We start from the raw sequence: 15,146 nt of genomic DNA, 5'->3' as shown, positions 1-15,146 counted from the left end.
ATCAATGCATCTTGATCAATTCCAAACACAGTCAATCAGTTTGCTGGTATTTCACAACGACTCGAGACGTTAGTAAACATGAACAATTGCGAAAAAAAAGTTTAAAGCAATAAAGTAGACTCTCTGCTAAAGAAAAATGCATAACCCTCGGATTTCAACAACACAAATGAACAAATGAAAATGTAGAACAACGAATTAATTCAGTCGACTAATGAATTTAGCATATTAACCAAACAAGCTGCCTGTACGAATGACTAACGAATTTCTTCGTATCCTCTCATTTACTACTGTAGTTTGAGAATGTGAAAATTACAATTTTTTTACAAACAGTTTCCATGTATGAAAATACATAGCTAAATCCATCATCACATCCATATCGTAAAGCTGCTTATTTAAAAACGCGGATTATGTGATTTAAATAGGCTACATTTTGTAAAATGGCACACAGTTTATATAAAAGAGTTTTGCAACAATCAGTTTGCTATTACACAATAAGATTAAATTGGCAGAACAACACAATTACTAATTTTATTTTATTATCATGGACGCCTCAGACTTTTTCATCAAGCGTGCGATAGCTATACCTTCACGATTAGCATACATTTCTACATTCTACATTGAAACTAAAACGCTAGTTCGTATTATAATCGCGAAAAATCAACAATTTTTCGTTTTTACGACCAATTAGTCAAAACAAATTTCCTGTCGCACAGTTGATATCTGACAGATTACGCTCGGTTTGACTCATCAGACCTCTACAGTGACTAGCCTACCTGTAGCTAATGTCAAAACACCATATTCTCATCGTGTTCATCGAAAATAAAAACCAACGATTGGTGGTCATTTTATACAATACATCTTTGTATGTTGCTCATCCTACTAAAATAGCTATCATCCTATCAATTCAGATGGACCTCGGGTAGTTTTAATAATCCAAACATTAGAACAAGTTCGCGCGTGACTTTTAGTTGATGATGAGCGATAAGATTGCACGACGTCGACCCTGTTTGTAGACTGATGTGCACTTCGCTCCTGAGTGTGTTAATGTGTGTGCAAGAATAAAACTAAAAACAAATCCCCTGTAAAATGCCACTATTTTCTTTCCAGCAAACTTATGGAACCATGTTAATGTGCAAGGTGTGTTTGCCTAATTTTGCATGTGTGTGGGAGGAGGTAAGGCTCAGATGCAAAATAAGAATCGTTATTCTGATCTGCGCCTCCATCAACCAGTTTATAATACAGAGAAACAAGTCAGATGTGTATAACGAGCCTGAGCTGAAAATGTCAGTGTGTGCCTTGAAGTTTTTTCCAACCATATTTCGTTGTCTGTCTCTTACAACACAAATGAAGTTACTCAATAATGGTGTCTGTGTCATATCTCTCTGGAAGAAAGAGAAATGAACAGTAGATGAGAGGGTACAATCTACCTTCATTAGTTAGAGTAGCCTATTTTATAAACAGATTAGTGTTGTTAAAGACATGTTTATCAGAATAATATTTGAAAATGTTAAGAAATGTTCAAATTTTGATAACCTGTGATGGGCCCTTTGATTAAAAATGATTGGACCATGACATATGACAACTGAATTTTCTATGTATAGCCTAATATAAACTTCTCTTATCTTCGATGGTTAATTTCTTGTATGCTGGGATGTCCTGGAGACCCTGCTCCCCCTCCACCATGTCCTTGCTCAGCAGACCTTGCTGACCTGAATACCACAGACTTGAACAGGGGGTCCCTGATTCTCAACCAGCAACACATGAATGCACATGCATAGACTGTGTCAATGCATGTCTTGGTTATTTATTTTAACGAGTGACAAAAGTGCAAAAAGACACATTTCCCTTGCTCTCAATATAAGAGATGAAGACAGAGGGAATCATTAGAAATGGTAAGCTGAGTCACATTCTGACCAAGTAGACTCGATGACTAGTTGTTCTAAGATCCCGAAAACCAAATGAAAAAGAAAAGAAAGGAACTGTAGAGCATCTGTAGCCTATTCCTTTAGTCACGTGGACAGTTCACAAACACATACACTTATTTTTTGACCTTATATCTGTTCTATTTTTTAGTATCTGGTCTATTTATTGTAGGCCTACTTCATTTTACTTTTACCATTTTTATTTATTTTTTGTGTCTAATATATTAATGTAGGCTATTAGGCCTATGTTTGAATGTTTTAATATATTATTGAAATATGTAGCAGTTAAGATTTGTTCAATGTGATTGAGAAGACGTGAGAATAAGATCACTATGTCTTGAAACAATGTCTAACTTTACTGCAGATAATGAATTAACAATTAATCCACAGTGCTATAGGTGAGTAATCAATTCCGCCTGAGGGCATTAATGCATTTTCAAGATACTGGCGCCATCATGAGGTGACTTATAGTAACATCAATTTTGTCTAAAGAATAGTGTTTAGTTTGAGATTTTGATCGTTTGTGCTGAAATTCGTTGGTTATATTAAAAGTGTTGTCTATTGATCATCAGTTGCTGAGACATGGATTAAAACATGGCCTTTAAATAGCCTAATGTTTATACAAAAATGTTTTGTATACAAAAAGAATTTTGTTCTTACCAGAAATGTACCGTTTCATTTGATTTCGTCAAAAATCATGACATTATATTACCACTCATTTTTTATTCATTAATTTAGTTTTAATGTTAGTCTTCTCAATATTTATAATACATTTTAAATTGTAGTTTACACAGAAAAATAGTTAGTTTACACAGAAGAAAACAGAAGACTGTACCCAAAGTTAATCAGATTAATCTATTTTCTTAATACATATTACATTTTTTGTCTTTTGTTTTGTTCCAGTAGGCCAGTTAGTTCCAGTAAACTGTAAACTATAATTATGAATTTATATAATTTAGTCATTTTAAGGCTATAGATTACATAGATTGTAAATTAGTAGATACGCGACAGCCAGATGTGTTGACTTTTAAATAAAAAACATATTATACAAAATAATTAGAAAAATATGTGAAGAATATTAAGAAATATGTTCCAACTGTACTTTTAATGCTTGAAAATGTGCGATTATGTCTTTAAGAAATTCTGGAAGACTGTACCATTTTGAGAGAGGGGTGTCTGTAGACGCGATTTCAAATTAAGTGCTGTTCTCTCTTCACATTTGTTAGACATTTTGAATCAGATTTATTTGTTTTACTTAATTGTAAGAAATCTATTATGGTGCCCAGATAAGCTATCACGTTATATTTATGAAACATAAATCTATTATGTTTCACACCCCTATTTGTACTGTGCACAGATGTTTGCCGCCATTTTTCTGGAGGCAGAGCAGCAGAACAACAACTCAACGGTCTTTCGCTCTTATATTATACGCATCAGAAAAACGGTTGTTACAGTTGAACGTTTCAACTCAACCCTTGAAATGACTACCAAAAAGAAACGCTCTGTGCACACCGACAACGATAGCTGGGTTGTCATTGCTCCAGGTATTTACTAAATTTACACTGTTCCATGCTACACACATGTACTTTCAGAAAAGTTGTATACACAGTTTTCAGTGCACATTTTATTTTACTGAGGCTTTATTCTTGTAATATATGATTAAGTATGCATTATTAATGTAAATATTAGTGTGAGTGTACCTTTTAAGGCCACCTAAATCTACATGCAGTTCTGCTATGCAGTTGATAAATCCGAATTTAATTTGGTTTTGTGGTATGTGCTGACCCTTCCTTCACTTTCAGATGCAGCACTGGACACAGGCAGATCCAAAGACAGTGATCCATCCTTCATCAAATTAAAGAATCCTGCTACAGGTGGCTTTTAGTGTTACAATAACAATTTAATCAACTGCAACTGACAGTTTAGTGGATATATACATTTTTTTTTAGTGGTCATGTCTGTCAGCTAACTAAATAAACTGCAACTGATTGACAGTTCTGTCATTGTGAGTGCAGGAAGTTCTTCGCTGTACCTGTTTGGCTGTGGCGATATCAGTGTTTATGAAGTTAAAGCTTTTTCTGAAGACTTTAGATCTTGGTTTATTGGACAGACAGTGCAAAGAGGTAAGCTCACCTTACAGAAAGTGAACTATCCATTCAACATGTGATTGTACTAATTGACTAGGAGTTTACTGATGACATTTAAGTGAACTAACAGCCCTTTTATTCCTGTGTGTCCTCAGATGGTAGATTGCTGTATGCGACTCCCATTGATCCTTTATTTCTTCTGTTGCCATACATTAGCTGTGTCGGCACCGAGGTAAACAACTAGTTGAAATGCAAATTTGACAATAAAAGCCAGTCTGTTGTTCACATGAGCTTCACGACTAATGCCAGCACTCTTCTCATAGGGAAAGTTCCAGCCGGTGAAGCAGATGGTAATGGATGAGGATTATCCTGGATGCACAAGACTTCTGCAGTGCAAACAGGGACTGGACTCTCTTCATTATGTGGCTGATGAGAAAGGTGTGTGAGTCTGTAGGCACGTATGTAGTGCCAAATCATTTACAGATACTGTATGATGTCCACGTTTTGTGCCCAATATATAAAAATATAATCCTATTTTTCAGAGGCTGGCAGTCAGAAGTTTCACAGATATAACCATGAGAAGACCTTGGAGTGGCTTAAGAAAAAGGTTCATGCAATTTTGAACTTTGGTGATACAAGAACCCAGTTCAATAATAAGCATTTTGACCCTAAACTTAACCCTATTTGAAAAGAAATTTGAAAAATTCTTTTAGGTTCAGCGGACAGTAAGCACACTCAAAAAGAGCAACGTATCTGTAGGTGGAGGAGTGAAGTCCAGCACATTTGTCAGAGTAAAACAGGAAGATGCTACTGAAGGTAAAAAAAAGGATGAATAAATAGGGACGGATTATGTTTGTATGCATTGTTTGCCAATGTAATGGTATTTGTTGTGTTTTTAGAGGACTACTTACGTTACGCACATGGCCTCATATCAGAGTACATCAGTGAAGACCTGAGCAAAGATCTTCTCAAGCATTTGCAGTATGTACACATACACGTGTTTTCATGTACTCATCGCTCACATCACCTTACAAACTTGTCCTCACAAACAGGGAATTGCCAGACTATGTCATTCACAATTTTACCTTTGTTATCCATATAGTCACATTTAGTCTCTCATGTTTCAAGGTTGCCAGAGATATCCAGCCCTAAAGAGACAGAACCACCTTCTAAGGTAGTCTTTCTGCTTGAAATACCAAATATTTTTATATTACCGCCATGCTTGAATTTTAATGCTTAAATTATGTCTGGTCTTGCTTTATTTTATGCAATGTTAATCATATCTGCTTGTAATTTTGTCATAATTTGTTTTCTGATTTCTATTCTCAAATTCAGTCAGCTTTTGTCATTGCTTCAAGAAGCATCATGAATGCTTTGTTTCTGAATGCAGTTCACTTTGATTCAAAAAGATCTTTTGGTGGCCCTGGTTTTTCTGACTGCTGTCTTGCATTTAATAGAAACGGAAACTGTCAGATAAACCGGTAGAGGCCGGAGAAGACTACACCAAGTTCAACAGTGCTGATTTTGCACGAAAAGTGAGTTAGAATCACAAACACTATTGATGGGATTAATGATGCAAACATTGAAAGAAATAGCATGACGCACTACTGCAGAACTTTTTCTTTTTCTCTCTGTCTGTGCCTAAAAAAAATCATTCAGCAGTTCATGCTTCAGATATCATTGGTTGTAAATGTATGTTTCCTGATTAATTTTAGCTAGTGTACAACAGTTTTGATAATATTTTAAATATGGTCTGTTATCTCAGCCACCGAAGAAGATGACTGCAGCTCAGAAGAGTCTTGCCAAAGTAGACAAAACGGGCATGAAAAGCTTGGCGATGTTCTTCAGTCCCAAAGTCAAACAAGAGAAGAACTGAGTGAGTGTTTGTGTGTGTCAAAGCATTTTTGTTAATAAAGTTATTAGAAAATCATTTCTGCTCTATTGTTTCATTTATTTGCTGCTCACCATGTGCTGTGCTTAAAGAGTTCACCCAAAAATGAAAATTCTGTCATTAATTACTCACCCTCATGTCTTTCCACACCCGTAAGACCTTAGTTCATCTTCAGAACACAAATTAAGATCTTTTTGATGAAATCCGAGAGGTTTCTGATCCCCAAGAGAAAGCAACGTAATTACCACATTCAAGGTCCAGAAAAGTAGTAAAGACTTCTTTAAAGGATTAGTTCACTTTCAAATGATAATTACCCCAAGCCATCCTAGGAGTATATAACTTTCTTCTTTCTGATTAACACACTTAATATTAATAAATATCCTGACACATCCAAGCTTTATAATGGCAGTGTGCGAGATCAACGAGTATGAGCTGAGGAAAGTGTCTCCATCCACATCCATCCATCATAAACATACTCCACACGGCTCCGGGGGGTTAATAAAGGCCTTCTGAAGCGAAGCGATTCGATTTGTTTAAAAAAAAAAAATCATATTTAACAAGTTATGATGTAAAATATCTAACTTCCGTCAGACCGCCTTTCGTATTCATATTACAAAAAAAAAAAAAAAAAAAAAACGGAACTGGCGTCACTTCAGTTAAGCCTTTTCTGTAGGTTGAATAGGGAGGGCTTAGAACGGAGCATAAGCTTTTTGAACTGCAAGACTTTTACACTTTCTTCGTAAGTTGAATACGGAAGGCGGTCTGGCGAAAGCATTGTTTCAGAAGGCCTTTATTAACCCCCCGGAGCCGTGTGGAGTATGTTTATGATGGATGGATGTGAATGGAGGCACTTTCTTCACTGCCATTATAAAACTCGGATGCATCAGGATATTAATATTTCTCCGATTGTGTTCATCAGAAAGAAGAAAGTCATATACACCTAGGATGGCTTGAGGGTGAGTAAAACTTGGGGTAATTTTTATTTGAAAGTGAACTATATGGAATAAAAAGACTGTCAATGATAACACGTGCATTAAATCAAACCCGTACGTGCGTAATTCTAAAAACTAAAAAAAAAAAAAAAATAACTGAGCGTAATCGTGACTTTATCGATGTATCTCTCACTCGTATGTTAATGCTTGTGACAGCGGTGACGTAATTTTGACAGTAGATTTTCGCTTCTTGATTCGTACTTGTAAACCAGCAATCGTAAAACTATGTTTCGTGTGTGTAAACTACACCAGTCGTAAATTTTGGAGTCGTACTCAAACAAACGTGGCAAATGTCGTATCTGTATCTGTTTTGATTATAGATTCTGGAGTCGTACCATCATAAAGTCACGATTACGCTCATTTTTTAAAAATTTTATTTATTTATTTTTTCTTTTTACAGTTTTTAGAATTACGCACGTACGGGTTTGATTTATGCACGTGTTATTGACAGTCTTTTTATTCCATAGAACTAATCCTTTAAAATAGTCCACGTGACTGCAGTGGTTCAACCTTAATGTTATGTAGCGACGAGAATACTTTTTGTGCGCAAAAACAAGAAAATAAAGGCTTTATTCAACAATTTCTTCTCTTCCCTGTTCTTACACTGTTTATGTTTTATAGACAGTTCAGCGCTTCCAGGTTCTACGTCAGAACGCTGACACTACGTAAACAGCGTAGGAGACTGACAGGGAAGAGAAGAAATTGTTGAAAAAAGTTGAATAAAGTTTTTTTTTTTTTTTTGTGCACAAAAAGTATTCTCGTCACTTCATAACATTAAGGTTGAACCTCTGTAGTCATGTGGACTTTTTTAACAATGTCTTTACTACTTTTCTGGACCTTAAATGTGTTAATTGTGGTAATTATGTTGCTTTCTCTTGGGGATCAGAAACCTCTTGGATTTCATCAGAAATATCTTAATTTGTGTTCAGAAGACGAACGAAGGTCTAGCGGGTTTGGAATGACACGAGGGTGAGTAATTAATGACAGAAATGTCATTTTTGACATTTACACAATACAATGATATACAGTATGTTCAGAAGTTTGTGGTCGGTAAGATTTTTTTCACGTTTTTGAAAGTCTCTTATCCTCACCAAGGCTGCATTTATTTGATCAAAATACCGTAAAAGGTATTATAGTGAAATATTACAATTTAAAACAACAGTTTTCTATTTTAATATATTTTAAAATGTAATTTATTTGTTATGGCAAGCTGAATTTTCAGCAGCCGTTACTCCAGTCTTCAGTGTCACATGATCCTCCTAATATGCTGATTTGCTGCTCAAGAAACATTTCTTCATATTATCAGTGTTGAAAACAGTTGTGCTGTTATTTATAAATATTTATAAATATATCAGTATTATTCGTTATAAATATTTTTGTGGTTGTTCAGGATTCTTTAATGAATAGACAAATTCACAATAACAGCATTTATTTGAAATAGCAATTTGTAATAATAATGTAATGTTTATTGTCACTTTTGATCAATTGAATACATTCTGAATATATTAAATTATTAAAAAAAATCTTACTAACCCCATACATTCAAATGGTAGTGTATGTAATAAAACACATTGTTCTTTGGCCTAGGATGTAGGATAACTTCAGTTGTCAGTATGTCGTTAACTTGCTACAACTTTATTCTCTGTTATTTGTTGATAAAGCTCATTGCACCTGGTTTGGTGTTGAAAGGGTAATACCCAATTCCTGCTTCCTTTTTTTCAAAAAAAGAAACCAGCCCTATTTAGCTCTGAATTCACACGTGTCTAGTTCCTCTTTATAGGTTTTAAGGCTAAAAAAAACAGTCTCAATAGTAGAAATACATCACTTAAACTAGTTCAAGTACTTAACACGATTTAGCATTCTTTTCTTGATTATTGATATACTTGCAGATAATCACAAATCACCATAAACATTCATAAAAAAGAACATATAAACCTACCAACGAAGGCACCTACTACCAGCTTGAGGGATGTCATATAAAGTTTTACTGTATTAGATTAGATTTAACAAATGTGGAAAATGCAGGTGTTAGTTTTGCATTTGGTTAATAAAGTCTTCTCACTTATCGTAACTATATAGGCAGTACATAGCTGGCCCCTTGGCCTTGATGTGTTGTGGATCATTCATATGTCTGATCCCTGTCTGATTATCTGACTGGTTCATCAGATAGGTGATCCTCAGATCTCAGTTACTGTGAAAAGGAAATTCCAGTTTCTCTGTCTGGAATCAGTGCGCAGGATGATTCCACGTCAAGCAGAGTGGTTACGCTCTGCTGATGGCCTTAAGCATTTGCTATCAAGAGCTACTGAAAAAGATATGCTGTGGATAATTTATGAAGCTTGGGCAGTGAGTAAGCACTGACATTGTGTCACAAAGCTCAAGTCCTCTACCAAGTCCAACTTGATCACACAAGAGTGAAGATTTAGTTGTCCTCTGGGCACAAACAGTGGAATAACAGCTGTTGCTTAAGCAGCTAGTCTTTCTTCTTGAGCTTGGGTTTGAAGCGCAGAGTCTGAAAGGCACTCTCTACCACTTTTGGCAGGTGGATAGGGTTTCGTTGTAGACGTCTCCTGCTGCCTGTGCTTCCCATGTCTCCCTTTCGCTGGGCTGCTTGCCCATGACTGTTATCTGAATTCTTGGGCTGTGACTCCATCATGGAGATTCGACGAGGGTCCCGAAGCACCCAGTTAGAGTGAAGGTCATGCTCACTGGTACTGGTTGCCACTGGAAAACATTAAAATTGGAGGAGGGAGAGAATCAGACATGAAACAATAACAAACTGATGGCTGAACCATGAAGGGGAAAAAACAAAACTTTATTTTTTTTTTGTTTCCTGAAGTTTCACAAAGTACAATATAGTTGACCAAGGTTTCTATCAAGATCTATAAAGTACAACATCCCGCAATTCCATCTTCCATGCTGCCTTTAGAGTACTTTGGAGTATGCTAGAATTTAAATGTAAAGATAGGCTCCACACTCACCTATGAAGTCCACATCTGCATGCCCGTTGTCCACATGTGGTTTTCGACTGGGTTCTGGGTCACAGCTTGCAATGACTGCATCAAAGAACTGGAGTGTGTCTTCCTCATTTGGGATTGGTGGAGCAGAAGGTTCAGGCCGTGAAGTCTTTGAAATACAAAAGATGATGTGTAGTATGCAGATTATAAGTTGCATTGCTGATTCAAACAGTAAATTCCTTAGCATGGGTTTCTTCAAGGTTTTTGTTATTCTTAGAACTAATGATAAGGGACCAAACCAAAACTATTGTGCCTCCTTAAAGAGTTAGTTCACCCAAAAATGAAAATTCTGTCATTAATTACTCACCCTCATGTCGTTCCACACCCGTAAGTCCTTCGTTCATCTTCTGAAGACAAATTAAGATATTTTGGATGAAATCCGAGAGGTACATGACTCATCCATAGACAGCAATTTAACCACCACTTTCAAGGTCCAGAAAGGTATTAAAGACATTGTTAAAATAGTCATGTGACTACAGTGGTTCAACCTTAATTTTATAAAGCGACGAGAATACTGTTTGTGCGCAAAAACGAAACAAAAATAACAACCTTATTCAACAATATCTTCTCTTCCGTGTCATTCTCATACGCTGTTTACGTTCAGCGCTTCCAGGTTCTACGTCAGAATGCCGACTCATTTGCCGGCTTCTGTGTCAGCATCACACGAATGCGTCATGCTGCTCATGTGAACAGCGTCGGCCAAGAGTTCGAGTTCTTACATAGAAACTGGAAGCGCTGAACGCAAACAGCGTATGAGAATGACACAGAAGAGAAGATATTGTTGAATAAAGTCGTTATTTTTATTTTGTTTTTGCGCACAAAAAGTATTCTCGTCGCTTCATAAAATTAAGGTTGAACCACTGTAGTCACGTTGACTTTTTTAACTATGTCTTTAGTACCTTTCTGAACCTTGAAAGTGGTGTTTAAATTGCTGTCAATGGACGAGTCTTATACCTCTCGGATTTCATCAAAAATATCTTCATTTGTGTCCTGAACATGAACGAAGTTCTTACAGGTGTGGAACAACATGAGGGTGAGTAATTTATGACAGAATTTTCATTTTTGGGTGAACTAACCTTTTAAAATTAAAAGCCTGTTCACACAATCCTGCTTTTCGAAGATAATTATCAAGGATTTTCCCTACAAAATGAAACCTACAGCAGTCACACAAAGTTTAGGGAACTGCAACAACATTTTCCTAATCCTTTTAGTTCAGACTGCATTGAAATATTCTGAATATTAAACCTTCTCATGGCTAGATTATCGATATCTTTAACTAAATAATATGCTAAATAAGATTTGACTTTTTCTCTTCATATTTTTTTAACGCAGTTGTGAAGAAAAGAAGTACGTGTTTATGGCCCTATAATATAAATTTCAGACAAATTGGCACAACTTAACTTACTTTGCCCTAATAATATTCACTGCTTCTTCCATAAGGATTTAACATAGGCTACTCAACACATAAACCTTGCCTTGTTGCATCTCACCTGTGCAGCTCTGTTTTGCGGTGGCTTGGGTGCGGGGTTCTTCTTGCGGGACACGGTCTCTTTACGTTCGCCGTTCTTGAGGTCATTAATGCTCTTGGTGTACTGACGCCTGAGCGCGACCAGTTCCTGTAAGTACTCTAAGCAGTTCTGGTTTTGGGAATAGAGCCATACTCGGTCCTCTCGACTCTGGTAGTAGTACAGGGCCGTGCTGGACTGGACACTCACGGCGCTCACGCTCCTCTTTAGTGTGGATTCCTGCTGCGCGCGACTGCTCTCCCCGACCACGAGCATCGACGTGCTCCGGACCAGTTTAACGGTGCATGCGCTGTGGTAGTCCTCATTGGACCGGAACCTGTCCCGTGAGCGAGGCCCAAGATGGTTCGGACGGAAAACTGCGTTGATTTTCTTAAACATCACCGTCGGTGTCTGGGTGCTGTCGTTTAGTGATTAAATATCCGGGCTGATGACTGAAATGATGTTGGTTCAAACCGCACGAGGGTTCTATCACCATTGTGCCCTTGGTCAAGACAGTTTATACTGTTAGTCGCGTAGACTTACTAGCCTGCTTGTTTAGTAACCGGGCTTTATATAATTCTTTTATTGATGACAGTTCTGTTTCTCCATATGCCTTTCCAGTTTGCACCATGCGCGAGAACTTACTTTATATCTCCTTTATGAAATTCAGATCTAAGATGGAGTTTTGTTGGTTGATCTTGTCCATGGTGCTGAACTCCTGTGTTGAGCCAAACGCGTTAAGGACATATCACAGGCGATGACCATTTCTCATCCGTTTGAAAGAAGTCAATGGTAGGTTTCTAACGCAGCCATGGCAACGGTGCGCTTGTAACTGTACACTCACAAATGAATAATTAACCAAACTGGGACATATTGGGCTACACAAATGTGCTGGCCATCACAGTTAGCCCTATGATGCATATGTTGCATAACATTAGATGCATTTTCTTATTCATAAATTATTTAATCTCAGTGTGGTATGTATGTTCACTTAATTTCAGGGTGTTGCGGGTGGACTGTCGCTGTCATAATGTAAATCGCCTTAGATGATTTTTATTTATTTATTTTACAAAATTGCAGTTTGATGTTATATTCTATTTACTTTCTTGCTAAATATCCTATAATATATTTAACATTGACTATATGTAACTGAAAATATAGATAAATGATGGAAAATGAAAAATAAACTTGTATTTGACCCACATATGAAATCTAGAGGTATTAATACAAACTTCTTTTTAATATAAATAAAGAACCATCATCCATGGAATCATCCTGCGCACTGATTCCAGACAGAGAAACTGGAATTTCCTTTTCATAGTAACTCAGATCTACCCTCAGATCTACCCAATTTGTGGTTACCATGCTAAATTTGTATGTTTTTTGGTTGACATGATGGAAAAATGATGGAAGAACTTTCCTGTTTCCTGAAATTGGGCCCAAAGTGTCAATATTTTGTGTGGCCACCATTATTTTCCAGCACTGCCTTATGGGCATGGAGTTCACCAGAGCTTCACAGGTTGCCACTGGAGTCCTCTTCCACTCTTCCATGAAGACATCACGGAGCTGGTGGATGTTAGAGACCTTGCGCTCCTCCACGTTCCGTTTGAGGATGCCCCACAGATGCTCAATAGGGTTTAGGTCTGGAGACATGCTTTAGCAAGGCAGTGGTCATCTTGGAGGTGTGTTTGGGGTCGTTATCATGTTGGAATACTGTCCTGCGGCCCAGTCTCTGAAGGGAGGGGATCATGCTCTGCTTCAGTAGTCACAGTACACGTTGGCATTCATGGTTCCCTCAATGAACTGTAGCTCCCCAGTGCTGGCAGCACCAAATAAGTTTATCTTGGTCTCATCAGACCACAGGACATGGTTCCAGTAATCCATGTCCTTAGTCTGCTTGTCTTCAGCAAACTGTTTGCGGGCTTTCTTGTGCATCATCTTTAGAAGAGGCTTCCTTCTGGGACGACAGCCATACAGGCCAATTTGATGCAGTGTGCAGCGTATGGTCTGAGCACTGACATGCTGACCCCCCACCCCTTCAACCTCTGCAGCAATGCTGACAGCACTCATACGTCTATTTCCCAAACACAACCTCTGGATATGACGCTGAGCACGTGCACTCAACTTCTTTGGTCGACCATGGCGAGGCCTGTTCTGAGTGGAACCTGTCCTGTTAAACCGCTGTATGGTCTTGGCCACCGTGCTGCAGCTCAGTTTCAGGGTCTTGGCAATCTTCTTATAGCCTACGCCATCTTTATGTAGAGCAACAATTCTTTTTTTCAGATCCTCAGAGAGTTCTTTGCCACGAGGTGCCATGTTGAACTTCCAGTGACCAGTATGAGAGAGTGAGAGCGATAACACCAAATTTAACACACCTGCTCCCCATTCACACCTGAGACCTTGTAACACTAACGAGTCACATGACACCGGGGAGAGAAGATGGCTAATTGGGCCCAATTTGGATATTTTTAGTTAGGGGTGTACTCACTTTTGTGACCAGCGGTTTAGACATTAATGGCTGTGTGTTAAGTTATTTTGAGGGGACAGCAAATTTACACGGTTATACAAGCTGTACACTCACTACTTCACATTGTAGCAAAGTGTCATTTCTTCAGTGTTGTCACATGAAAAAATAAAATAATTACAAAAATGTTAGGGGTGTACTCACTTCTGTGAGATACTGTATGTATAGTCTCAGATAAATGATCAAAACTTGTTAAAAAATAATGAATTACTGGGTCTCAGGAAGGCCATGTGTTCATATTCAACCAATGAGTCAGACACTTGAGCTATAGAGCCACTACGACAGGACGGCTAAAGTTTCTGGTGGGGTATTGGGTGGACTCTGGGAGTTGTGTGGTCATCATATTATTTTTTTCCCTGAGTCCTATACATATAGTCATTTGTTATATTAGTCATAATTTAGTTTGAATTAAATGTGTTTTTTTACTGTTTATACCTTAGCATAAAGTCTGGTTTACACTGCACCTTATTCTGTTTTTGGGTGGGTTATTTGAAATAAACAATGTCATGGCACTCTCCAGGACACTATACACCTTAAAATGGTAGACAAAGTGACTGACTTTGTGATCAGAATTTCTGTCTGATACTGTGAGAATATTGTGAGAAACAGCCTAAAGCACAGCACAGTAGAAATGTTAAGTTTGTGCTTTTTCACTTGTTTGTTGGTTTATCAGGTAATCTTTCTTTTTACTACAGATAGATGATCACTTGAATAATGAATGTAGGTGATGCAGCATTTTGTCACCAACCCTTTTGCCGATTAACTAGTGCTACACAGACTACGAGGTGTGTTCAATCTACACGTCTACAAGTGGTTTCACTGGAATTGGATTATTTGGTTTCAGTGAGGAAATGAAGATTCTGTATTACATAAGAATCCAAATAGCTGCAGGTGCAAACTTTGATGTTAGAAGAATTTTTTTTTTTCATTCTAATGAAACTGCAGCATATAACAGCTGCATGAAGTGTGAGAGAGTTTAAGAGAAATGACAGATTACAACAATGTAAAATAAAAATACCCACAACAGGGTAGCACAGACAGAAATAAATATATAACTGACACAGCTGTTATGTTTTATATATTTAAGTTAAGTTAATATAATCTCCATTAGGGAAATTGACCCCCTCTTCCTAAAATAGGTTAGGGGAAACAGCAAAGAGAGTAGGTTGTGCTTCTCTGAGATGCTGTGGAAATACTCCTATGGTCGT

The 15,146-nt window shown here is 37.4% G+C and overlaps 2 protein-coding genes across 2 annotated transcripts; one reads left to right on the top strand and one right to left on the bottom strand.

Moving 5' to 3' along the window:
* Nucleotides 1–3,273: 3,273 nt before the first annotated feature.
* On the top strand, nt 3,274–5,939 carry rnaseh2b (ribonuclease H2, subunit B). Its single transcript, XM_051906560.1, has 11 exons — nt 3,274–3,466; nt 3,725–3,796; nt 3,938–4,045; nt 4,165–4,241; nt 4,333–4,447; nt 4,552–4,616; nt 4,723–4,825; nt 4,909–4,990; nt 5,138–5,183; nt 5,467–5,544; nt 5,775–5,939. The coding sequence occupies exons 1-11, from the start codon at nt 3,280–3,282 to the stop codon at nt 5,883–5,885; spliced, it is 1,044 nt and encodes a 347-aa protein (XP_051762520.1). The 5' UTR covers nt 3,274–3,279; the 3' UTR covers nt 5,886–5,939.
* Nucleotide 5,940: 1 nt separating this feature from the next.
* LOC127519107 (uncharacterized protein C13orf42) lies at nt 5,941–15,142 on the bottom strand. Its single transcript, XM_051906562.1, has 3 exons — nt 11,400–15,142; nt 9,874–10,018; nt 5,941–9,616 (listed from the first exon to the last, which is right to left on the bottom strand). The coding sequence occupies exons 1-3, from the start codon at nt 11,811–11,813 to the stop codon at nt 9,366–9,368; spliced, it is 810 nt and encodes a 269-aa protein (XP_051762522.1). The 5' UTR covers nt 11,814–15,142; the 3' UTR covers nt 5,941–9,365.
* Between the last annotated feature and the right edge of the window lie 4 nt (nt 15,143–15,146).

Source organism: Ctenopharyngodon idella, chromosome 9 (assembly GCF_019924925.1).
Source record: "Ctenopharyngodon idella isolate HZGC_01 chromosome 9, HZGC01, whole genome shotgun sequence".
NCBI lineage: Eukaryota > Metazoa > Chordata > Actinopteri > Cypriniformes > Xenocyprididae > Ctenopharyngodon > Ctenopharyngodon idella.
Note: the sequence above shows the minus strand (reverse complement) of the source record. Positions and strands in the feature narration are given on the sequence as shown.